Source organism: Labeo rohita, chromosome 11 (assembly GCF_022985175.1).
Source record: "Labeo rohita strain BAU-BD-2019 chromosome 11, IGBB_LRoh.1.0, whole genome shotgun sequence".
NCBI lineage: Eukaryota > Metazoa > Chordata > Actinopteri > Cypriniformes > Cyprinidae > Labeo > Labeo rohita.
The window spans coordinates 14,218,192-14,245,108 of NC_066879.1; the positions used below are offsets into that span (position 1 = coordinate 14,218,192).

General features: G+C 31.0%; 1 protein-coding gene across 2 annotated transcripts in view; it reads left to right on the top strand.

Moving 5' to 3' along the window:
* Positions 1-26,917, top strand: part of sptbn1 (spectrin, beta, non-erythrocytic 1) — a 101,602-nt gene that overhangs the window by 12,146 nt on the left and 62,539 nt on the right. The window contains exon 2 of one of the 2 annotated variants that reach the window (XM_051123109.1): positions 21,013-21,226. In XM_051123109.1, the coding sequence (XP_050979066.1) occupies positions 21,082-21,226 (145 nt within the window). In that variant the 5' untranslated portion in view covers positions 21,013-21,081. The remainder of the gene's footprint in view (positions 1-21,012; positions 21,227-26,917) is intronic. The other variant, XM_051123110.1, reaches the window with a different exon arrangement.

Sequence of the window (26,917 nt, forward strand, 5' to 3'; positions counted from 1 at the left end):
CATGCTTTTCCCATAGTCCCTGTGCATGACTGAAACAGGAAGTGCTTTTGCGTGTCTCTCATGAGTCTCTGAATGCTGCTGATTAAAGTGTCCTGTACATTTCCATGGCTGATTGGACTGATGTTTAAAAAGAATCAACAGGATAGTGAGTTACAGTCGTCGGAAAAAACTTATTATATTTTGGCCTAAACGTAAGATTTATGCATGAATTGCATGTAAAATGTCCATGCATTTAGGTTATTCGTAATAGTAATATTAATTTTTTTTGAAAGGATATTTTTACATTTTATAATATACAATTCTGTGTTTAGAGTTTCTGAAGAAAACTCCGCAATGTCTCATACAATGTTGAGATCTGTGAAGTAATTTTCTCATTAGATTGACCTGTAGTTGGTGTGTTAGTTTATGTGAATCTCTTGAGTCATGGCTGTGTTTTGGGAGGGTTTCCAGCATGGTTTCTATCGATTCTGAAGCCACATCAGATGGACGGTTCACGTTGTTCTAGAAACGCAAGAAACAAATCAATATGATGTACAATCTTAATTTAATCTTAGAGTCATTGTGTCGTCAGATAGTCCATCCATAGCTGAAAATACTGCAGCATCATCATCATCATCATCATCAGTCGTCAGTGCAGTAACTCTCTGTCTCTGTTTCTCATTTGACCGTTTAATGATTTATTGGCACAATGCAGTATGCATTCGTTTTACTAAAGCATTTGGGCTGCGTACAGAATCTAATAGAAAATAACACTGTAACAATGGGGTAAACATGTAATATTAACAAATAAAATAAAATGTCAGTAGTGCAAGAAAAAAAAATTTTTTGAAAGATATATGTAGATGAATATTAATTTATATGATCAATTTATGACATATATATGATGTAAATTTAATGTTTGTTTACCAGTGATAATTTATTTTATATTTATTTAGCATTTTTTATAATCTATTTTTTAAATTATTATTATAATAATAATAATTATTATTATTATTATTTTACTTTTATGTTTTAGTTTATAATAATATAAAAAAATATACTTTTTTGTTTTTAGTTTAGTGATGTAAGTATTTCAGAAATATATATTTAAATTTTATATCATCTAAAATATAAATAAGAAAAAATGGTAATGTTTGATATTTAATTTTATTCATAATTTAGATATTTTATTTTGTTTTTAAAATATATAATCACATTTTTATAATATAAATTAAATTTTAAAATATAAAAATATTAGCTTGAGAAAAAAAAAAGTTTGATATTTTATTTTATTTTATGAATAAAATATATAATCTAAATTTTTTGATAATATAAAAATAATGTATTAGTTAGCTTTGGTCTTGCGTTTTTCTGTATTTCACATATTGTACAGTGCATTCATGTGTGGTTCATGTACCGTCCCATCACTGGCCAGCACTGAACCAAACTCCCTTCAGCTAAACCCTGTGTGTGATAAACACAGATTTGGAGGAAAGTTAGTGTAGGTGCTGTGTGTGTGATAAACACACACAGGCATGTGGGAGTATAATGACATCCAGAGCTCCACACACAGAACACACGTCCAAACGGGATGTGTTCAATTCCCGCTGTCTGCCTGCCAAAGCCCAGGGTGTGGTGAGATGGGACGAGACTGCAAATGGACATGTAGAATATTATATTGCAGGTTATGTAAGACTAATCAACATTTGAATATGATATGATTTTAATGCACTTTTTATTTGCCCATAAAGTTTCCAAATCCATGTCATTATATAAGTTTTGCGAGCACTGTGATGTTTTATAACATCTCTGATATAAATTTAAGTAGCAAAAAAAGATGTTTCTAATGCGTCTAATGGTTCAAAATGTGAATTAATTAATAATATTGTAATTGATAATTAATGATATTGTATTAATAATATTGATATTTAATTTTTATTAACATTTTTTTCTAATTTATATTATCTTATATATAACGTTTATATATATATATATATATATATATATATATATATTTATTATTATTATTATTAAATGTATATTTTATAATTAAGTATACATTTTTTGCCATTTAAAATAGTATAAATTAAAAATGTATGTTTGATATTGTATTAATAATATTGATATTTAATTTTTTATTAACATTTATTATTAACATTTTTTCTCATTTATATTAATATCTTAATATGTTCATTTAAAAAAAAAAAAATCTAAAAAATGTTGTAATATTTTCTAAAATATAGATTACATGTTGAATTATGTTGAGCTAAAAAAATGTCTATATCACCAGCATATAAAAATAACATACAGAGTATAGCTTCATAGATGTTTAATGAAGCACTTTGAAGCGTCCGAGCGGGTGGAAGCACTTTACTATGTCATATAAACATCTGGCACTTTACTGTGACACTCTGACTGTAAATGTTTAGACGTTTGCTGTTAATTGTTGGTTCCAGTGAAGGTGCAGAACTGGAGAACAGTCTTCATCTTATAATGTCTTTGCCCTCAGTGAAAGTGAGATTGGAAATGCGCATGTGAGTCTGGAAAAGCCAAGGTAATGAGAGCTGTGGTTCAGCCGTCTGCTTTTAAAAGCATTTGGTTTGTCTTTATGAGTCTAGCTGGTTTGGGAAATCAGCTTTTGGAGATGTGCTGAAGGGTGCAGTTGTTAGAAAGTCAATAAATTCTTTTCTTTGTTGACATATTTCCAATTGGAAAAACAAAGGCGGTCTAAAATACTATTTCCCATATAGTTTTGTATTACATTTCCGTACAGTACCGAAAATGCCATGCATGCCAACAGAATAGTGTAATATTTTACTAAAAGCTCATTTTGCCTGTGTTTTGATTACGGCAGTTTATGCATGAGCTTCTTTATTGACTTTAAAGGCTACTAATGGAAGTATTTAAGCATTCAGTGAGATAGCGGCTGTAGGTCTGTTTGTTAGCGGCTTGTCTCTTGTATATGGTTTATCTGTGACTATCAGCATGACTCTGGGTTCAGAGAGAGCTAGTTATTCCCACACTCACAAGGACCAATGAGGGTCAGAGTGCTCAAACAGACCTGAAGAGACTCCAATCACACCGCATTCCAGAGCTGGACTCGACATCAGTGTGTTTACAGAGTTCTGACGTCTGTAGGATGAGTCTCACAAAACACTCAACAACATCAATACAGGGCAAATTTAACCCCAAAATCAAAAGAAATAAATAAGTACACAAAAATATGTACATTTTAATACTCCTAAATTCGAATTGCTCTAAAGCAAGCAAGCAAGCAAGCAAGCAAACAAACAAACAAATAAATAAATAAATAAATGAATAAATGAATAAATAAATAAAATAAAAAAGAAAATACTGTGTAATGTTAAAATAAAATTTATAATAAAAATAATATTTTAAAAAAAAAATTAAGTATATATTTTAAAAAGTTTCTTATCATTTTATTTCTAAATTTCTTATCACTTTATTTCTTTTGATATATGAATATGAATATAAATATAAACATACATATATAATATATGTAAATATATAGAAATATACAGAAAATATAATTTCTTTAATTTGATAAAATAAATAAAAAAATAACTTTTTATATTATAAAATAATAACATGTAAATAAATGTTTTTATTTGTTAAATGTCTTTATTTTTTTATACAATAAATTATGCAAAAATTATTTATATTTAAATTTATTTCTTTATTAATTTCTTACATTTTATTTCTTTTGATATATATGCAAAATATAAATATATGCAAATATATAAAACATATATGCAAAATAATTTCTTTTAATTTTGACTTGAAAATGACCTTAATGAATAAATAAATAAATAAATAATATAAAAATAAATAAATAATAATAAATAATATAATAAATAAAAAAAATGTATATAATATAACAAATAGTAAAATGTAAAAGAAAATTAGAAATTAAACCAAAAATGTGTAAATATATTCAAAATATAATTTATTTTAATTTTGACATGAAAGTGAATGAATGAAATGGGGGGGAAGAAATGTAAACATTTTATAATATAAAGAAACTAGTAAAGCTGGGGTCGACCGATATGTGTTTTTCAAGGCTGATTGTGGTAACCGATTATTACAGATCGAGTAAACCGATAACTGATATTTTGAACTGATACGTCTGGTGTAAAAATGAAAATTAATGTCAAAATTAAGATCAACAAGGGCTCTGACAAACACTTCCATTAAATGCTTTTAATTAATTTATCGACAAATCGGTTTTGAAAATGGCCAGTATCGATAACCATAAAAATACTCGCGCCAATAATGGGTCGACCCCTATAATAAAGTGTATAAATAAAAATAACATTTCAGAACTGAAGCATAAAAAATGTGCATATGCTTAATTTCCTAAATGCTATTTTTAGTTTTTAAATGACATCACAAATATGTAATTTATTTTAATAAAATGAATGAATTATGCGAATAAATAAATATTTATTTTTAATTTTTATTCATTTCTTATCATATTTTCCTTTTGATATATGTGCAAAATATATGTAAATATTTAAAATATTTTTTAAATATAATACATATAATAAATATTGGTGTAAAACATATTCTTACAGGGTTTCGTGAGATTTACCCCATAACATCTCTGAGAGCAGCAGCTCGATTCACAGAGCTATTTTAGGTTTGATGGGAAACCTTTGGTCTCTGGTTTAGATCGAAGTCACAATGAACTCCTATTCTGGCAAGACATTTTGTCTAGCGAAGCGTCTCTTTGCAAACACTTTCCAGAGTGCGCGGGCCTCAGGAAGTGATGTCATAATGGAGCTCATTCTCTGGCCTGTGTGACATTCAAAGCTGATGGCGTCTCCAGAGATCTGACAAAAGACAGACGAGTCGCTGGATCACTGACCCTGTGTGTCTGACACACTAAAAGTTGAGCCATTGTTGAGATCTCTTCTGGAGAAACATGCTGAGATGATGAGCTTGAGATGTGTTCTCTTTACCCTCTTATAAGAACAGTTGTGCTTTGTGCTTCCTGTGAGAGTACTAAGTAAACTCTTCCTGTGCTTGTTAGCGTCTGTATATGGTTAACAGCGGTGTGGCTGTAAATTGGCAGATTCAAGGTTCTTCTGCTTATCTTTGGGCCTGGATAGAGCACAGGGGGATTTCTTCACTTTCTACTGACGCCTCACATCTGTTGGCCATACATCATTCTAGCTGCATGCGTTTCGGATGCTCGTCTCTATTTCTCGAAGAACTAAACAATGCATAATAATAAGATCTTTTGGCGCGGTGCCTCTGTAAACTGAATTCTGGCAAAGTGAATTTGTCCTGAAACTCAAGCAGCTGTGACCATCAGGACGACCGGACTTGTGCTCGCATTTGGTCTGATGAGTGTAGTAATTAACATGATTTATGTTTATTATTAGTTAAATGGACATTTATTTATAGCAGTGATACATGGGAGATCTGGTCTGAATGTGAAAAGAACAACATATGACTGGCTGCTGTTAAAATAAGGGAAATATTAGCACACATATTGTTATTTGTTACCATAAAACGTCTTTTCTTATTTATTCCTTACACTTATCAGAGATAAGTTTTTCTTTTTCAGACACTTTTTTTATGGTTAAATGTGGTTTATTTAGTTATTTTTTTTCATTCATTTATTCATGTATTTGCTTTATAGCAAATGTTGGTGATAAACTGTGAGCTTCGAAGTTATAAAAGTTACAATTTGCACAAAAATAGATTCTAAGAAATTATATTTTCCATATTTTAATAACTCAGAGCTATTGAGAAAAATTAAAATAATAAAATAAAAAATAAAGAAAAAATAGAAAAAATAATAAAAACACAGAAACAAAGAAAGAAATTAAAATATTAAAAGAAAAATTAAAATATAAATGAATGAATAAATTAATAAAGTTAAAAATAAAATAAAAAATGGAATAAATTAATAAATAAATAATAGAAAAAATTAAGAAAGAAGATTATAAATAAATATAATAAAAACAAATGGATGAAGTAAAATATAAACAAATAAATAAATGAAAAATAAATAACGTGTGGAAAAACTGTAAATAATCTTAAAAATGATTATATTAAAATAAGTACATTTATTTAAAAATCATATTTTTATTAAGAGATAATATTTGGATTGCACAATGAGAATTTTGGGGTGCATTAATGTCTGAAAAATATATTTCTTATGATTTTATTTATTCTGATATTTGCAAAATGATATTTGCAAATTGTAACTTTTGTAACATTTTACAACAACAGGTGATGTATATAGTAGACCCATGCAACACAGTTTAGACAGTTTGTTTTCCACTGATGAAGTGATGTGCATGCATATTTTAAAATGTCTCTTTTTTATGCAAACATGAAAACAGCATGCACAAATAGTTAATTCTTAGTAAATTCTCCCTCCTCGTCCAGATGTACAACTCTTCATATTTACAGTTGTTGCTGAACCATGTTGTCTTATGTTGCTGTAGCACTGAAGTTCACTTTCCTCTCAATGTTTTATGGTTGTTTAACTCTCCTCACAAGCCCTAGTGATGTTTTCCCATAAGCAGTAACAGTCCGGTCTGCAATGTCAGTCATGGGAACTTACTAACCCTTGCCAAATTGCCCAGCTTCCCCCTTGATCTTCAGGGACACGTCCTTATTTTCCTCCAGCGTTTCCTCCGGCTGGCCTCCATAGGGAAAGATGAGGACTGTACTCGTGTTATCTCACAAGAATAATACTTTGGGTTTATTTTTTGCCTCATAAATCATCAAAAATACCTGGTTTCATCAGTGTGGGAATGTCTGGATCTGGCAGAGCGATGGCATAATGAGGGAACGGCTACAAACACTTGGCCAGGATGTAATTGTCTTTTTTGCATTCGGCGAAAGGTTTAACATCTGTTTCATATTCCTGTCTTTGACGTCACACGCTCAGCTAATGGATTGTGGTTTTACAGGTGTGTGATGTGTGTCCTGACATCATGTTGAGGTAATGGGTTTGATCTGCCACTGTGACGTTTCTGATAGCTCGTGTTCTTCATAATGCAATCATGCGCAGTTTAGCTTTGCTTCAGTGTCTCTATAAAGAAATGTTTGCAACTCTTGCGTTTAACCCAACCCAACCCGTTATGGATGTCGAAGTACTTCTTTACCAGGTTTATATATATATATATATATATATATATATATAATTTTTAAAAAAAATATAATTCATTGAAGTTTTTGAAATATATAAAAATAATTTAAATAAGTTTTTCATTGCTATGAAGTAAAATAATTAATTAAAAAAAAAGTAATCATCAAGTCTAACAAGGCGGACTTTTCTACTTGTTTTATTTTTATTTTATCTAATTCAATAATTTAAGTTAATTATAATTTTGTATCACTTATATATATTTATAAAATAATCAAAAAAATAATTACAATAATATAAGAAAAACTAAACAAGTAATGTCAAGTGAGGCGTACGTTTTCCATTTGCTGTTTTTTTTTTATTTTTTTTTCTTCCCTAAATGTATATAATTAAAAAATTTGGGTTATTGGTAATTCAATAAAACTAATAATTACACACATACACACACATATATATACATATACTTTTTTAAATTATTCAAAATTATGAAAATTAAAAAATATTAAAATATAAAAAATAATAACTGATAAATAAATATAAATAAAATAATAACATTCTCATTGCTATAAAGCAAAATAATAAATAAATTGTTTAAAAAAATACATTTTTTTTAATGAGAATCAATTTTCATTGTTATAACACTAAATAAATAAATAGATGTTATTTAATTTTTTAAAAATAAATATAGTATTTATTATTAATATATTACAATGGTGGACAGATGTAGTGTCACAGGTGTTAATATAAACTTGTGATGTTTTGGTGTCATGAGAACCTGTTTTGTGGTTCTGGCTGCTGATCAGACCCAGTTTCTTCAGTCTCGTATCCAGAATCTTCTGTGCGGCACAGATACAGACCAGATGGAGCTTCGCATTTGCTCTCAGCGTTTTCTGTTCAGTGTTGGCCACGTTGTTACTTAGCAACCTTATAATTTACAGAAGAAGCATAGCCTTAGGCTTTAACTACAGTATTAACACTCAGTTACGGCTATTGATATACTATTTGAGGTGTTTTTTTGATATTCTGAATTTTATCTATCTATCTATCTATCTATCTATCTATCTATCTATCTATCTATCTGTCTATCTGTCTATCTATCTATCTATCTATCTATCTATCTAGTTTTTTTAATTTATTTTTTTATTTTAAATTTGAATGAAAATAATGCCACAATCCAAAACAAGTAGTTAAAATCTATTTAAACTCGTTTAATTAATTAATTTATTTTTTAAAATTTATTTGTGGCATTTTTATGCCTTTATTTGAGTAGGACAGGGTAGATGGACAGGAAACGAAGATCCTTATTTTTATTTTATTTTATTTTGGAATGAAAGTAATGCCAAAAAAGTCCTGAAGTATGTTTTGTCTTATATTTGAATTTATTTTTATTTTAATTTTGATAATTATTTTAATGAATGAAAATAATATGAAATCCCAAAAAAAAATTTAAAAAATAATTCAACAAATAAACAAACAAACAAATAAAATAGTTTAGATCTTAAATATATATTTAATTATTTAATTAACTAGATTTTTTTTTTATTAAAATAGTATCACAATCCAAAAAAAAGAGTGTAGGTCCTAATATTTTAATTTTATTTAATTTTATTTTATTATTTTATTTATTTTATTATTTTTTTTTATTTTGAAATGAAAGTAATGAAATGAAAAAATCTCCCCAAAAAGGCCCTGAAGTGTATTTTATTTTATATTTGAATTTATTTTAATTTTACAAATTATATTAATGAATGAAAATATTATGAAATTCCATAATTAAATAAATAAATAAGTAAAATAGTTTAGGTATTATAATTATTAAAATATATTTAATTATTTAATTTAACTTAACTTGATTTTTAATGAAAATAGTATCACATTCCAAAAAAAAAGAGTGTAGGTCCCAATATTTTATTTTATTTTATTTTATTTTATTAGGAGTGAAAATAACATCACAATCTAAAAATACAAGAAAGTTAAAAAATATGCCTAAAAATATGCAAAAATGTATTTTATTTTGTTAGATTTTGTAGGATTATAGTAAATTAATATAGGATCTTTTTCAGCCACATTAATTTAGTGTGTTTTTTGGAAAGGTTTGACCAGCTGCATTCTGATCATCCAGTCCAGTCAGGCATCCGAACACACCCAGACTATCACAGCTGGCCGTTGACCGGTGTGTCGGTGCTACAGAAGTACAGATATTTCAGCTTTACCAGTGCCAGACTGCATGCCACACATAGCAGCATATCAGCCATTTGACGAGCGTTTGGCTCCTGGTGGTTTTGCGGTGAGGTGCTGCAGCGTGTGTGTGTGAGCGTGTGTGTGCGTGGGCTGTATCGGGGTGGAGGGCTTCAGCAGAATGAAAGATTCGTCCCACTCGTCCATCAACGGGGCAGCGTAATGTCAGCGTAACCCAGGCAACGCATTGTGAAGCAGATCTCAGTACTGTCCCACGCACACGGGCCTACAGTCTGTGAGAGCAGCTCCCGTACTAATATCACCATGGTAACCACAGTTTCTGCCAAAATACCATAGTTACTATAATTATTAGTGCTTTAGACGAAGAAAGCATAGCATCACTGTTACTGTTGCTCATGCTAATACTTTCTTCAGAACATGTACAAATCTAACTGTTATTCATGTAAAATCATAATAAATGTACATGCAGGTTTTTGAAAACATTTTTAATGTTTTTAACTCATAATAAGCTGTAGGAATAATTATTTTATTTTATTTTATTTTATTTTATTATAATGGTAATGAAATTGTTACAATAAAAAAAAAAATCCCCAAATATAATTGTGTATTTTATTTTATAATATATGTGCATTTTTTTTTATTTCATTTTATTATATTTTATTTATAAAATATGTATTTCATTATATCCAAAAAACATTAAGCTTCTTTATTTTATTGTATTTTATTTGGAATGAAAATAAATTCTCAATCTAAAAAAACATTAAGGTTCTTTTTTATTTTATTTTATTTTATTTTATTTGGAATGAAAATAATGCCACAATCTAAAAAACATTAAGGTTCTGTATAAAATATAAAAATCTAAATCCAAAAAAGGCTGAGGTCCTAAAAATATGCAAAAATATGTTTGTTTTTTTCAAATAAAATTTTAAAAATGTATTTATCATCAGTCATACCATTTTTTTTTTCTCTTATATACTGTTTACAAAGCTGCAAAATCATGTTTTAGATGGTAATATCATGGTACTTTACCATGATTCTGAAAGTTTACTATATATTTTTTTTTTTTTGCATTTTACAATTCCAAAGTACACTTACGAATTTTTTTTTTTTTTATTTTTTTTTTAGAAATGTACCTTGGTATTCTTACAAGTACCATCAATTTCAGTTCCATCTGATACCATAGTACTACTACTACTTTTTTTTATTTTTTATTTAATACTACATTAAAAGTGTGGTAAATTTGTATTTACCGCCATTGGCAAAAGGCACTTAACTGACAGATTTTGGAAACTTCTTTGAGTGATTAATTTACAGTCATATTTTGATTCATTTACAGTCTTCTCACTGTGTTAAATATGGTGTTTTGTTGGAAACTATTGACTTGTAAAAAGAAATGTGTTATTTTGGCTTTATGGACATTTATGTTCATAACACAGTAGCGGAAACTGTGATGCTTTGAAAGTTTCAGTGTTCTGTGAAAGAATTTCCCTTCTCGTGTAGTAAATAATGTATGTGAGTTTGAAATATTCAGATTCTGCGTGACATTCAGAGAGGACGAACTCACAGAACTGAGCTGTTATAAAACACTCATGCTTTCAGAGAGCCGCGTACTCTGTTTTATACAGAGAAACACATTAACATGGTCCAGACAGCTTTATGTGACAATGAGAAAAAGCTGCATTGTGCTGGAGTTTGATGGCTTTCCACACAATGAGGCTCTTTCACTCATTTGGAAACTCTGAGGTTTCCAAGGACGCTGGCTGCCATGGAGATTCACACATCAGTGTTTAGAAATGAAGCTCCGCTCGTGTGAAGAAATCAAAGGAAACACGTCTGGCTCACAGTTTAGCCTAAAATCAAAGAAAAATTATATTTTGCATTATTTATTATTTTGCATTAAGAGCCATTACGATTCATGCACAATGCATTATTATTTTTGTGCATTTGTTTGTGCATTGCATTATTTTCTCACAATTATGCACATTTTATTCCCAAAAATACTTATTCCTGTAATGCAATTATACATAGTACACAATATGTACATCATGGTAGTATTTGTAGTACTGAGCTCAAAGTATACTTATTTTTATTTAAAAAAGGGATGATATTTATTTTAGGTTAATGGGAATTAAAACAACATCACTGTCAAAAAAAAAAAAAAATCATAATAATAATAATAACATAAATAAATAAAGTCCTAAAATATTTTATTTTATTTTATATTTTGTTTTTATTTTATTTTATTATATTTTTTATTTCAATGGGAATGAATATGTCACAATCCAATATTTTATTATTTTATTTTATTTTATTTTATTTTATTTTTATTCTGAATAAAAAAAATAATGTTACAGTCCAAAAAAGGTCCTAAAATATATAGGTCCCAAATTTGTTTTATTTTATTTTATTTTATTTCATTCTAAATTTAAATATTACAATCCCAAAAAAGGTTCTAAAATATATTTTATTTTTTGAAAATGTCTCAATCCAAAAAATTCAAGAAAGGTCAAGAAATTCAAGAAACACTGTAATTTGCAAATATATCGTTTTTATTTTATATTCTTTTATTCTGAATGAAAATAATGTAACAATCCAAAAAAAGGTCCTAAAATATTTAGCTCCTAATTTTATTCTATTTTATTTTATTTTCATGGGAATGAAAATGTCACAATCCAAAAAAATCCCAAAAAGTGTGAAATTGAAGTACGATTTTTATTTTATTTTATTTTGAATGAAAATAATGTTACAATCCAAAAAATATTAAAGGTTAAGGTCCTAAAAATATGTAAAAAGTATCATTTCTTATTTTTCCTATTGATTTGCGATGTGATTATGACTTGAACATCGCCCTGTCAAACCACGTGCTGAATCTTAGCGTGATGGTAAATCCAAATTGACGTATTTATCAGATACTAGTGCTTTTATAGCAGCCATCTGGGTCACACAAGCCTAAGTCCTTTATTACATCTCTTCAGATGTTCACCCTGCAGATCCGGTCTGTTGAAAATCTGTATGAAACACACATTCATTAGTTTGAGGCCAGTCTTTGTTTTCATGCGACGCTGCCCCCTGCTGGAGGTCACGTGCGTCGGCCTCTTGCGACCAACCGGCGTGAATTTCCAAGACTTTCCAACTGTATCTGAATCCGATGGGCAGCACAAGCTTTTATGCATCTCCCGTCATGATTCTTGGCTCGAGTCGGTCACTAAAACACAAAGCTGTCATAACGAAGGCCCCGTTTATTGGCCGCGATCTTGATACTTCTCTCGCTTCGCTAAGCAGTGGTTGTTTAGCCCTGAGAACCGCTTACATGAAACACTTTGGCCCGGGATGAAGTTTCCGGATTCATACTCATTCATAATAGCCGCTTTGCTGTGTTTCTCAGAGGGGTTTTGGTCGTTTCCACCTCATGGGAAGCAAAAGGGGGGCAAAAAATAAATGAAAGCGCAACAGAGGGTATTTGTGAGGGCCGCAGTGTTCATCCGTATCCCAGTGTTCATTTCCTGCAGATGATGGGGTGGGCGGAAACACTGACGGGCTAAATGGAGCCGTAACTAATGAGTTCACTGCTGATCGTCACAATCGCTTTGATGGCATCCATTTTGGTTTTAACGCAGGATCGATCGGGGATATTATGAATCTTTAAAAGCTTTTAAAGCTTTTCTAAATTTGTATACAAAACTCATCCATTAATAGGCAAGAAACAAATGTAAGGCGTCCAACCTTGTAGACGAGATGGACTAGAAAAATGTCAAGGCTTGCTATTTTTTGTGAGAAATGATCTTGATTAAATTACACATCGTACAAAATCACTAAGCCATGTTTGAGTCATTAAGCTTTAACCCTTACAGCAGTGTAGTTTTCTAATAGAAAATAACAATAAATTATTATAATAATAATCTATCATTATTATATAGCATTATCTTATAATAAATATTTTCTAATTAATTATAATCAAAATAACTGTTGTAATTATTATAAAAATAATAATTATAGACAATAAAATAATTCTTTTATCTATTTATTAATTACTATATGAAATAACTTTATTGCTTAGAAATTATTTGTTAGCAAAATAAAACTAATAAATGAGAGGTAGTTCATTGAGAGTCACATTATTATTATTTTTAAAGAAATAACAATGAAGTAACGAGGCTGAAAATTCAGCTTTGATGACAGGAATAAATTATATTTTACTATATAATACAATAGAAAGCTGTCATTTTGAATTGTAATAATATTTCACCATTTTACTGTATTTTTTATTAATTAAACGCAGCCTTGGTGAGCAGAAAGATTTTAAAAACTATTTTTACTATATTAAAACTATATTTATTTTATTTTATTTTATTTGGAATGATAATAATATTACAATGCAAAAAAAAAAAAAAAAAAAAAAAAAAAAAAAATCCCATAAAATCTATAGGTCCTAAAATACATTTTTTTAATTATTATTTTATTTTATTTTCATGGGAATGAAAATGTCACAGTCCATTTAAAAAAGGTTAAAATGCTAAAATTTGTGAAAGTATAGTTTTATTTTATTTTACTTTGAATTAAAATAATCTTACAATCCAAAAAAGATTAAGGTCCTAAAAATATGCCAAAAAATCTTTATTTTTCTTATTTATCTAACACTAAAGACTGGAGTAATGATGCTGAAAATTCAGATTTGATCACAGGAATAAATTACATTTGACTATATATTAGAATCGAAACCTGCCATTTTGAATTGTAATAATATTTCAAATTTTCTTCTGTATTTTTAATTAAATAAATGCAGTTTTAGTGAGCAGAAAGATTTCAAAAACATTAAAAAGCAATGTTAACAGTAAGATAAAGGAGGCTATGCCTCAGACTAGGTCACGTGACATGCTACAACCAATCAGCTTGTAAACTGCTGCAACAGTTATGCGTTTTTTTTTTTTTTTTTTTTTTTTTAACGATAGCATCTGATCTCATTAGCTCAGCAGTTTGTGCAGATTGTACAGTGGTGTAACGTCAAAGCAATCTGATATAAGATCCTCATACTGTTGTTCACCAGCTAATTGAATCAGTGGAGAGAAATGGAGGGAGAAATAGACTGTAATGGTCTTTCAGAGGAAGAGGGCAGCGATGATAACAGCTGAGCGGTACATCAGAAAGATAATGATTATGACTGACTAAAAAAACCTATAAGTTGCCTTCTAAGGGAACATCTTAACTGAAATGGAACCTCTCAGCCTCGTAACTAAGATTTATTCTTAAAGATCTATTACAGCTGTCGGCTACATTTACAGTAGTTTGCTTACGTTGTGTCATGTTTCTTTTTACCTGTGGTTTGCATTGTTGAGCGTTGTAACCAATCACACGCGTTTCAGTTGAGCTTATGAATGCGATGACCAATCAGAGGCGTTTTGATTCGTCACCGCTGAGAACGCCGGAGTTGTTCAGAAAAAAATGGATAGGTAAAAGTCTTTAGTGTCATGATTGATTTGAAGTATTTGCTTAATTTAACAAACACATTTTAATGAGATAATTATAAAAACTACACCTAAAAAGATAAAAATAGCCTTGGAAATCAAATCCAGGGTGCAAAATTGCCTCTTAATAGAAGAGTTAATTTCTGACCCTGGTTAGTACCCTTTTTAGATGATCTTAAATGCTATTTACATGGTTTTGGGGCAGATCTGATCTCTCTCTCTCTTTTTCTCTGTCCATCTCTGTTGTGCTTTAATGCAGTTTGTCCCAGCAGCCTCTGGGTGTGTGCCAGAGCCGCTGCTATAAAAGGCTCTGCAGACAGGACTAGCGCGGATCCACGTACATGCTAGCGCTAGCTTTGACCTCAGCAGTATGGGCGGAAACAAACACACGATGCTGACTCTCACATAAACGGGTGTTTGCGTTGGCCCGCTCATAAAGCCTGGTCTTAGCTGTCACCTGGATCAGCTTTCAGACAATATCATGCTCACATCCTTAGGATGATTTTGACCTTGAGTCACGTATCTACAAATCTTGATGCGGTACAATGGTTTAGAAAGGGTGTCAGATGGTATTTTAATAACAGTGTTCACATATATTATTAGTATTTAACTCAAAGTACCATGGTATTAAAAAAAAAAAGTATTAACGTCTTTATTAACATAAAATACCATTAAAATTGTTTTCAGAAATCAAAATGAAGCAAAAATTAAATAGAAATATTAGAGGACTTAAAGTACTAAAGCTATTAAAATAAAACTGAAATAAGAAATAGTTATACAGATATTTTTGTAAAAAAAACACAAACTAAAACTACTAAAAATAAAACTACTTCAGAAATAAAAAAGTAAACTGTAGCTCAACAGAAATATAAAATGAATAAAAATGACAAAAGCACATACTAAAACTGAAATAAAAAACAAATGCTGTACAGAAATATTGTTTACAAAGTAAAATAAAAAAATGACAAAAGCTACTAAAACGGAAGTAAAAATAAAAAAACGAATTGAAGCTATACTGAAAAATAAAAAAACTAATAAAAATGAAAAAGCACATACTAATAATAAAATTAAAAAACTGCTGCACAGAAATATTTTTCATAAAGCAGAAACTAATAAAAATGACTAAGGCACATAATAAAACTACTAAAACTGAAATAAAAAATAGTTATACCGAAATATTTGTACAAAAAAACCCAAAAACAAACACAAATGACAAAACAAACCGAAACTACTAAAAATAAATCTACTACAGAAATAAAATAAAACAAAAAACTGAAGCTAAACAGACAAATAAAACAAATAAAAATTACAAAAGCACATACTAAAACTACTAATACTGAAATAAAAAAAAAATATTGAAGCCTTAAAGAAATATTTTTAAAAAATCTATTAAAAAAACCAAAAGCACATACTAAAACTACTGAAACTAAAATAAAAATAATAAAAAAATACATTAATGCTATACAGAAAAAAATGCAATAAAAAAGCAACTACTGAAACTGAAATAAAAAATAAATGCTGTACAGAAATATTATTTACAAAGCAAAAACTAATAAAAATGACAAAAGCACATACTAAAACTGAAATAAAAAATAATACAAAAATAAATTGAAGGTATAAAGAAATACTTAAAAAAATATATATTAAATATGCCGAACGCACATACTAAAGCTACTAAAACTGAATTAAAAATAAATAAAAAAAATAAATTGAAGCTATACAAAAAAAACCTATAAAAATGACAAAAACACATGCTAAAACTGAAATAAAAAATAAATGCTCTACAGAAATGTTTTACAAAGCAAAAATAAAAAAATGATAAGAAAAGTAATAAAACTTGATCAAAAAACTGAAAATATAAAAATGAAAGAAAGTTCAAAATCTAAAATAATTCTGATATCATATGAATAACACTAAAATAAGACTGAAAATATAATGTGATGCATTTCGAGTGATAATGCCATGTTATTTTGAGATATACCATGTCACTGAATAATTAGCATATTCGCATTTATTTGTGTTTTAGCTATAGTACATATCCAAAAAAACGAATTACAGCAGCATTGTCAAAAAATTATATAGATGCACATGGAAATGCTGTTTAATAATTGTTCATATGATATTTTAGGTACAGTAAAGTACTTTCATGGTATGTTATATGTTTCTCTATATCTCTATATCTTTATGTATATCAACAAAAAGTTGCCGAGACAGGTTGCGTGGGTTTTTCTGTTGTGCAAACACGTAGTCAGAGAGGACGGTAATGATGGGCGCTGAGTCGATGCATCAGTGCACTTGGCCGAGGCTTTTACTGCAGAGGACAGACGCTCGCCTGACTTAAAGAAATCAATAAGATATGTGCGTCTTGTCTTTGAGCCAGACAAAGCCATCAGTCCAGCTGACATATTGACATGAGAACGTCTCCAGCTGCATCAGCTGCCGTCTTTACCGTATTTACTTCACTAAAAAATTTCAGCAACTTGCTGATCATGCGAACATGCTACTGACATGCTAATCATGCTAGTAACTTGCTAACAACATGACAATAATGCTAGAATCATGCGAGTAACTTCCTAATCATGTTACCATGTTAATAACTTGCTAATCATGCTAACAACACGTTAGCAGCATGCTAATCATTCTAAAATCATGCTAATAACTTGTTAGTAATTTGTTAAACGTGCCAGAACCATGTTAGCAACATGTTAGTAACATGCTAATCATGTTAGAATCATGTTATTAACTTGCTAATCATGCTAACACCATGTTAGTAATATGCTAATCATGCTAAAATCATGCTAGTAACATGCTAATCATGCTAACAACACATTAATAACATGTTAATCATGCTAGAATCATGCTAATAACTTGCTAATAATGCTAACAACACATTAGTAACATGCTAATCATATTAGAATCATGTTAGTAACTTGCTAATCATGCTAATAACTTGTTAGTAATTTGTTAAACGTGCCAGAAACATGTTAGCAACATATTAGTAACATGCTAATCATGTTAGAATCATGCTATAAACTTGCTAATCATGCTAACACCATGTTAGTAATATGCTAATCATGCTAAAATCATGCTAGTAACATGTTAATCATGCTAACAACACATTAATAACATGTTAATCATGCTAATAACTTGCTAATAATGCTAACAACACATTAGTAACATGCTAATCATGTTAGAATAATGCTAGTAACTTGTTAATAATGCTAGTAACTTGCCAGTCATGCTAATAGCATGTTGGTAAGTTGATAAACATGCTAGAAACATGTTAGCAACTTGTTAATAACATAAGCATGCTAGTAACTTGCTAACAACATGCTTGTAACATGCTAACAACTTGCTAATCATGATAATAACTTGTTAAATATGCTAGCAATATGCTAGTAACTTGTTAGTCAAGTTAACATCATGTTAATCATGCTAGAAACATGCTAATCATCTAATCTACCTAAATTTTCAAACTTCAAGCTTTTACAACTGCTTTTAAGTTTAAAATGTAATTTATTTTTGTGACGCAAAGCTGCATTTTTCAGCATCACTACTCCAGTTTTTAGTGTCACGTGATCCTTCAGAATCCCACCAATTTGGGATATTGTGGATATACCATGATAATGTATATATCTTTCTTTTTTCTTTTTTTTTAAATGAATAACAGTACATCAACATGGTTATTCAGTACCATGCAGTATCTAAATACCATAGTGTTACCATCTGATACCATCATTAAACCACAATCCTGGTGTGTCAGTGTGACATTGTTTTGAATCCAGTGATCTCTTTGTCCTTGCTTTCTGTGTCATCTCGGTTGACGTTCTGCTGGAGTACTCTCTCCGAACCCGAATCTCTCAGCTCTTCAGATGTAAAAAAGCCCATCCCAGCGGCGCAGTTATATTTAGCAGACCGCCACTAGCAGTTTCTGGGACACGGGTGTTACTCTCACGATAAAAAATGCCCTGGAAACTCTGCGTTTGGTTGAGGAACGCTCGTACCGTAAGGTTTTAGTGCAGCGCGGCTCAAAGACGGTTATGTGGGAGGTATTTGAAGAAAAACATCTCGCAGGAGCGCAACCGCATGCTTGATTTTCTACAACCGAAGCCTTATGGTAGCAATTAGAAAGATAAACGCCACCCCTCCTTTTCACACCGAAGGCAGTGCATTTTAGTTTTGCACTGTTTTTTTGTGCATTGTAACCTGCTGATCTTTAAGGGCGAAGTATGCACTTAAGAAAGAAAGTATTGGCTGACGTGATCACGCTGAGATGCACTCATGCATTTGAGAACAGACTGCTGATTTCAATTAGGAGCACAGCGCTGAATGCGGTGAAACGAGCGGGGGGAAACTCTTGGCGGGGAAACTTACGTTATTGTAGTTCTGCCAGTAGCCTGACCGGCCTGTCACGGCTATCAATTATCTCACGGCTGAGGAACGCCACATGATTGTGCTTGTCTGTGGATCGGGTTATGACGTTACAGGGGCAGTTCTATGGTCGTCCAACAGGTGGCAGTAGGTGCTTAAAGAACCAAGATAAGGCGAGACGCAAGATTGTTTTCTTGATAAGTGGATGTTGAGGCAGCTGTCTTAAGGTGGAGAGGGAGGAAGGGTTGATGGAAAATATGGGAAAGTGCTGTCTCTATGCAAAGGTCAGCAGTGCAGAGCGAACATTTAACGACTCGTTTAGGCACTCATTTGCAGATCACCCGTGTGTTTCTGAGTCGCTGATAATGGGGAGAAAATTTTTCTTTTTAATTTTTTTTTATTCTATTTTTATTTTATATATTGCATTTTTATTCTATTCTATTTTTTATTTTACTTGTTTAATATTTTTATTTACTTTCATGATCTTTCCTGATCTTATTGTAAATTTGAATGTATCTAAATTAATAATTAATAATAATATATATATATATATATATATATATATATATATAAATAATAATAATAATAATAATAAAAGAAAAAATAATAATAATTTAAAAAAAAATCCATATTTAAAAAAAAAAATAAAATGTGATAATTATTGGCTTAAAAAAAACATTTGCCTTGACATATTGAAGTACTAAAAATACTAAAACTGAAATTAAAAATAAAGCTAAACAGAAATATATATGTAAACAACTAATAGAAATTAAAACAACAAATAATAAAACCACTGAAACCTTTTTTAAAAAAATCGTTTTTTATTTTAATTTAGCTGAAGTTCAATATTTATATTTACGTTCATGATCTTTCCTAGTCTTATTGTGAACTAATTTATCCAAATTAATAATATTAAAAATAATAACAGAAAAAAATCAATAATTAAAAAACTAAAATGTGATAATTGTTGGCTTTTAAAAAAAAACATTTTTTTTTTGCCTTGACAAATCCAAGTACTAAAAATACTAAAACTAAAACTGAAATAAAAAAAAAAAGCTAAACAGAAATACATTTAAGAACACAAAAACTAATATAAATGACAAAAATAAATAGTAAAACCACTGAAACCTAAAACTATTTTTTAAATACATTTTTTATTTTATTAAAGTTCAATATTCATATTTACTTTCATGATGTTTCCTGGTCTTATTGTCAACTTTAACAGAGCATGTTATTCCAAATTAATAATAATAATAAATAAACAATAATAAAAGAAAAAAAAAACAATAATTAAAAAATTAAAATGTGATAATTGTTGGCTTTTGTCTTTTAAACATCTAAAGAAATATTATTTCTAAACATATAAATATTACATATGTACTGTAAATGTATGTATATATTTTATATATAATATTATATTTTATTTAAATCTAATATTTTTATAGATATTTAAAAGGAGGCAGTTTTTACACACTCTGAAATAAATACATACGTAAATAAGTAAATATGTATGTATGTATGTATGTATGTATGTAATATTATATATTATTTTTGTTTATTTATTTTTTGTTTTTTAAGATATTTAATCACAAAAAACAGAGAAGATAGCTTGAGTTGAGTATTTGGCTAATTTCATATTTTTGTCTAATCTTAAATTCATTTTAACCCCATTTAATCATATTTAAATCCATTGCACAAAAGTCCGGCAGATATTCTCCTAAAATCAGAGCAGAAAATATGATTAAAAAATGAAAAGATTCATTGTAGATTTTTGTTTTCATCTCTGTTATGCATCTAATAATTTCACAGGATTGTACATAAACTGAAATGCTTCCTAACTATAATGACCTTTGACCCCTCTGTCTCTTTCAGCAGGGCTTCAGAGGAAGCCGACCCATGAGGAAGTGTGAACGGTGAAAAGGCGAAAGGTCAGAGGTCAGGATGACGACAGTAGCCGCAGAATACGACCACATGGACATCCAGCAGCAATACCAGGACAGTGTCAACAACCGCTGGGATGACGAGTGGGACAATGAGAACAGCTCGGCCCGATTATTCGAGCGCTCGCGCATCAAGGCTCTGGCGGGTGAGTAGAAATCCCAAAATCCATCTGTGATGATGTTAATTGATATATCAGGTTTTAGTGGACGCACATGACCTTCTTTTGCAGCTTGAAAGCTGTAGTTAAAAAACAAAGAGAGTTAATCATCAGCAGAAGTGTTTCTGTTCCTCGCTGTCCTCAGCTATACTGCGATTTTGGCTTTGAATAGCTGTAACTAGTGCCTGATAATGTGACGCCCACTCGCACATGACATGCGGTGATTTGGTGTGTGGGCGAGCTGAAAGAAAGTGGGCGTAAGTTCACACTTTCTCTGCTCCTTCTGAAGCTCCCACACCATTTCTGATTCACAGCGAAGCGCTCGAGCCCACAAACCAACTCAGGAGGCTCTTGTGCCTCGTACAGGAAACTGAACACGTTACATAAAATCAATATGGAGATGGACAATGTTTTATTCATGAGCTGAATTTTTAATGCAGTTCCTATAGATGTTGATGTAGGAAAGGTTTCGTAAATGAACAGCATACCTGTGATGAACTAAAAGCACCTTTTGTGTTATGTTTGCACATAAGAGAAACGTCTTATGGAGCATTTGATGAATATTAATGCATGCGATGCATTTTGAGGGTGTGTTTTTGAGGCCTTTTTTAAATGGACCCAAATGGATGTAATTTACATCGGTTTATTTAATTTAATTAATTAATTAATTTATTTTTTTGTAAATTTTATTTGTTTATTTTTTTATTTTTTCATTTATTTTTGTTTTTAAGAATATTTCAACTATACCCAAATGGCTAAAATTTCCATTGGTTTATTTTATTTTATTTTATTTTATTTTATTTATTTATTTTTTTATTTTTTTATTTTTTTCATTTTATTTTATTTATTTGTGTTTTTGAGGTATTTTAACTGGACCCAAATGGCTTAAATTTCCATTTGGTTTATTTTATTTTATTTTATTAATATTTTGTTTTATTAATATTATTATTTTATTTATTATTAATTTATTTTAATTTAATTTTTATTTTATTTGTTTTTTTGTGAACTTTCAGCTGAACCCAGATGGTTGAAATTTACATTGGTTAATTTAATTATTTTTTTTTTTTTTTTTTTTTTTTATTTTGTAAATGTTATTTATTTTTATTTTATTTAATTTATTTGTTTTTTTGAAGCGTTTCAATTGGACCCAAATGGCTGAAATTTCCTTAGGTTTATTTTATTTTATTTTATTTGTAATTTGTTTTTATTTAATTAAAAAAAAAAAATTCTTAATATGTTTGAAAAGTTTCTTCTGCTCACCAAATCTCCATTTATTTGATCAAAAGTACATTTGTAGGATTATTAGATGAATAAGTTTAAAAAAAATTGAAATTTAAATCTTTTGTAACATTATGAATGTTTTTACTGTCACTTTTGATCAATTGAATTTTCCTTTCTTATGGGTTTGGGCTTTAATTAGGATGTTTAGACCACCACCATCTCCCCATAATTCTCACATGGGGTTTTACTGTATTTCTGTCTTTATATTATTTATTCCTGTAATATATCTTGGATGACAGTAGCATATTTCCCTCTTCTGTTTTCCATCATGTTCTCCAAGCGTCATACGTTTCAGTTGCTATGTTTACAAAGGTGTGATGTTGTTTATGAGCATTTGCTGCTGCCGATAGGAGCCAAGCATTGAAATGCACTGGGATGTTATTCTCTCGGGGTGGTAGAGCTTAAACAGACCGACTTTAATGAACGACCAGGCCTGTCTGCTCTCTGTGAGGCTCACTCCGATACTTCAAGACTCAGGAAGATGGACCAGAGAAATATAAAATCTCTTCCTCTCTCTCTAGTTGCCAAAAACCACAAGCCGTTTCTGGAGTTGTAAAAAGCCCCCAGCATTCCAGTAAGCATCCTACGTTTCACGTGATTATGTTTTCCTGCATTCCTGGGCAGCAGAGCATACGCTGCCCTCGCTCTAACTCTCATTCTGTATCATGGAAGCAGGAATAACGCTTAAGAAAGAGATACAAAACAAGTGTAAGGTGAAGCGTCTGATTATTTAAATAAAATCATCACTCTGTTTAATATGCAAAGTCACTAAAAGTAACTAAAATAGGTTGATTTCCTGAAGAGTGTAACACTGACTCTATGTCGATTTCAAAACATTGATCTAATGGTTTGAACATGCCTGACACGGGGAACGTTAGCTCAACCAATGGCGTGAGTTGGGGGCGGGACCTTCTGCTCGTCCAACCAATAGCAGTAAATTCTGTTTATTGACACTAGTGTTGCACCAGGTAATTTTAGTATTATTTATATACTGTTATAGTTTAGAATAAGCTTTCATTTTTATATTTTCATTTTTTTTTAAATGTCCTTTAAAAAAGTCTTTTTAAATATTATTGTTTTAGGTTTAAATTATTTTATTTATTTTAGTTTTATATTTAATTATAGTTAAGTTGTTTTTTATTTCCATTTAGTAATTTTAATATCAACTCATTTCAACTTATTAATAAAAAAAAATGTTGCACTAAAAATTTATTTATTTATTTATTTTTTAACTAAAGTTATCATTCAGCTGAAAGCCAAAACTGAAAAAGTTTCCACATTTAAATTGGAACATGTATTTATTTTGGTGTTTCGGTGAAATATTTACTGTTGCTGAAATTTCAGTGCATCTCTACTTGACACTAGAGACAGAAATTACACACTACACCGTTAAACTAGTGACATCTGTGTGTTTTCATACTGAAAAACAAGCCATTTAATCTGAGATCAAGAGTTTCAGAAAGAAGTATTTACATGCAGTTGATTTTCTGATGTAGTTTGGCGAATCATTATTTTGCACATTTTTTTATTTATATTTTTATTTTGCTTTTGACTCGGTCCAGTACCTACTGCAGCATTTTTTTTTCATTAGTAAGCAAAACTCACATTTTCCTCAGACAGTGTAAGAATCCACATTTACATTTAATTATTTAGCAGCAGAAAATCTATTTTAAATAGAACCAAAGTTGTCTTTGCTCTTGCGCTGCTCTTTGCTGTCTCATCAGACTGTCATTGGCTCAGATGGGAAGTCAGATATCACACCGGCACGGTTCGCTCTCAGTGGTCTGATAAGTCAGGAATCCCCCCGGCAGCAGTCGGCATACCACACTAATGTGGACCATGTGCTGGAGCATGAGAGGGGCCCGCGCTCCGACATATAGCCCTCCCTGACAGCCCACGGCCCAGGGGCGCCAGATTGGGGCAGAACCACCCGTTTAATTGTGTTAGGAGAAGAAACCTGGCCTCTTTATTCCAAACACGAGCATGTGTGGGAATTATCACAGATTGATTTTGACACTTGGTTTCTTGCAGTTGCTTTTTGTAAAGATTTGTGTCAACTCACTGACCTCTGCAGATATCTGCTATAGTCATAAGCAGACAGATACTATAGATAGATTAGATTAGGTTCGATTAGAGTTATATAGTTGGGTGGGTAGTTGGGCAGATGGATATTTGGGTAGAACGATAGTTGTGTAGATAGGTAGATAATTTGGTAGATGGATAGTTGGGTAGATGGATAGATCGGTAGATAGATAGTTAAGAAAACAGTTGGATGAATAGTTGGGTAGATGGATAGATGGGTAGATAGTTGGGCAGGTGGATATTTGGGTAGATAGATTGGTAGATGGATGGATAGTTGGGTAGATAGTTGGGTGGTTAGTTGGGCAGATGGATAGTTGGATAGATGGTTAGTTGTGTAGATAGATAGTTGGATAGATGGGTAGATAGTTTGGTAGATTGATAGTTGGGTAGAAAGGTAGATAGTTGGGTGGGTAGTTGGGTAGATAAGTAGATAGTTGGATAGATGGGTAGTTGGGTAGATAGTTGGATAGGTAGATATATGTGTAGATAGGTAGATAGTTTGGTAGATTGATAGTTGGGTAGAAAGGTAGATAGTTGGGTGGGTAGTTGGGTAGATAAGTAGATAGTTGGATAGATAGGTAGATATTTCTGTAGATAGGTAGAAAGTTTAGTAGATGGATAGATGGGTAGATAGCTGGCAGATGGATAGTTGGATGGATGGTTAGTTGGGTAGATAGTTGGATAGATGGGTAGATATTTGTGTAGATAGATAGGTAGATAGTTTGGTAGATTGATAGTTGGGTAGAAAGGTAGATAGTTGGGTGGGTAGTTGGGTAGATAAGTAGATAGTTGGTTAGATGGTTAGTTGGTAGATAGTTGGATAGATAGGTAGATATATGGGTAGATAGTTTGGTAGATTGATAGTTGGGTAGATGAATAGATGGGTAGATAGTTGGGTGGATAGGTAAATAGTTGACTGAATAAATGAGTAGATGAGTTGGTTAGGTAAATAGTTGGGCGGATAGTTGGGTAGATAAGTAGATAGTTGGGGAGATGGTAGATAGTTGAATGGATATATGGGTAGATAGGTAAATAGTTGGGCAGATGATAGATAGTTGGGTAGATGGATATATGGGTAGATAGTTGGGTAGATAGGTAGATAGTTGGGGTTGGGTAGATGGGTAGATAGTTGGGCAGATGGTGGATAGTTGAATGAATAGTTAAGTAGATGTGTATGGGTATATTGTTGGATAAATGGGTTGATAGTTGGTATTGGGTAGATAGATAGTTGGGCAGATGGAAGGTACAGTTGGATGGATAGTTGGGTAGATAGTTGGGCGGGTAGTTGGGAAGATACTTGGCAGATGGTAGACAGTTGAATGGATAAATGGGTGGATAGTTGAGTAGATGGTTAGCTGTGTAGCTAGATAAAAGCGAGTATCTTTATTGTGTGACATATTAGGCTTCAGGTACAGAATTAATGCTACTGTCATGAATCATTAATTAGGGCCCTTTGGTTGCTTAGTTTCTCACACACACTCAGGGTTTTGTCAAGTATTGGTTTGTGGGCCAGCGTACTAGTATTCCACCAATGAAACGCGAGCATCTAAATTATTGACAGGTGTCGTGAAAAATAAATGAGCTGGTTGTCGGCCTGCTCGAGTGACTGCTGCTCCGTCGAGCAAAACTCTCTCCAGCCACGCTGCAATAACCTGCTCGTCCTTACGCGTTAATTATGATCGTCTGATTCGTTGATTTTTATTTAGGTTTCAGATGTTTCTCCCAAAATTTCTTAAACGTGGAGGTCATTTGTTGAGAAAAGTTTGAGTTCATACTCCAACTTTTGAGTTGAATCAGTGTTTTTTTTTTGGGAGATCACATTGGTATTTGCCACCAGCTTGATAGCTCATATGCTGAGCAAAATATCCGCATTTCCCAGAGCAGCACGGAGCGGTTCATCAAATGTGATTGTAGGATGAAGTCTGAGTTATGGAATGTCCTGGGTTGCGTGTTTGTATGGTTGTTCATCTCATAATACAAAGGAAACACCCACAGACCCCCTGTCCTTCCTCTTTCCTTCCTTTGCCGAGTTTGTCGGCCAGATGTCTGTGAAAGCACCCCACTCTCAGCTTTATGAATGTATTAGATCATTGTCATACTTAGAAACACACCGTATCCAGACATTATCGGCTGTTAAATGGATTCGCTCTGCTGAAATCAGCACATTCGAGTTCGGTGTCAAATAAGAGCAGTTGTGTTGCGTTACAACAGGCTCCCGCTGGATTTGTGGGATTGTGCAAGTACATGTTTATAAGATCACAGCGAAGAATCATGTGAAATTGTGCCTTCAGTAAATTGCCAAAGGAGCGATTGTCT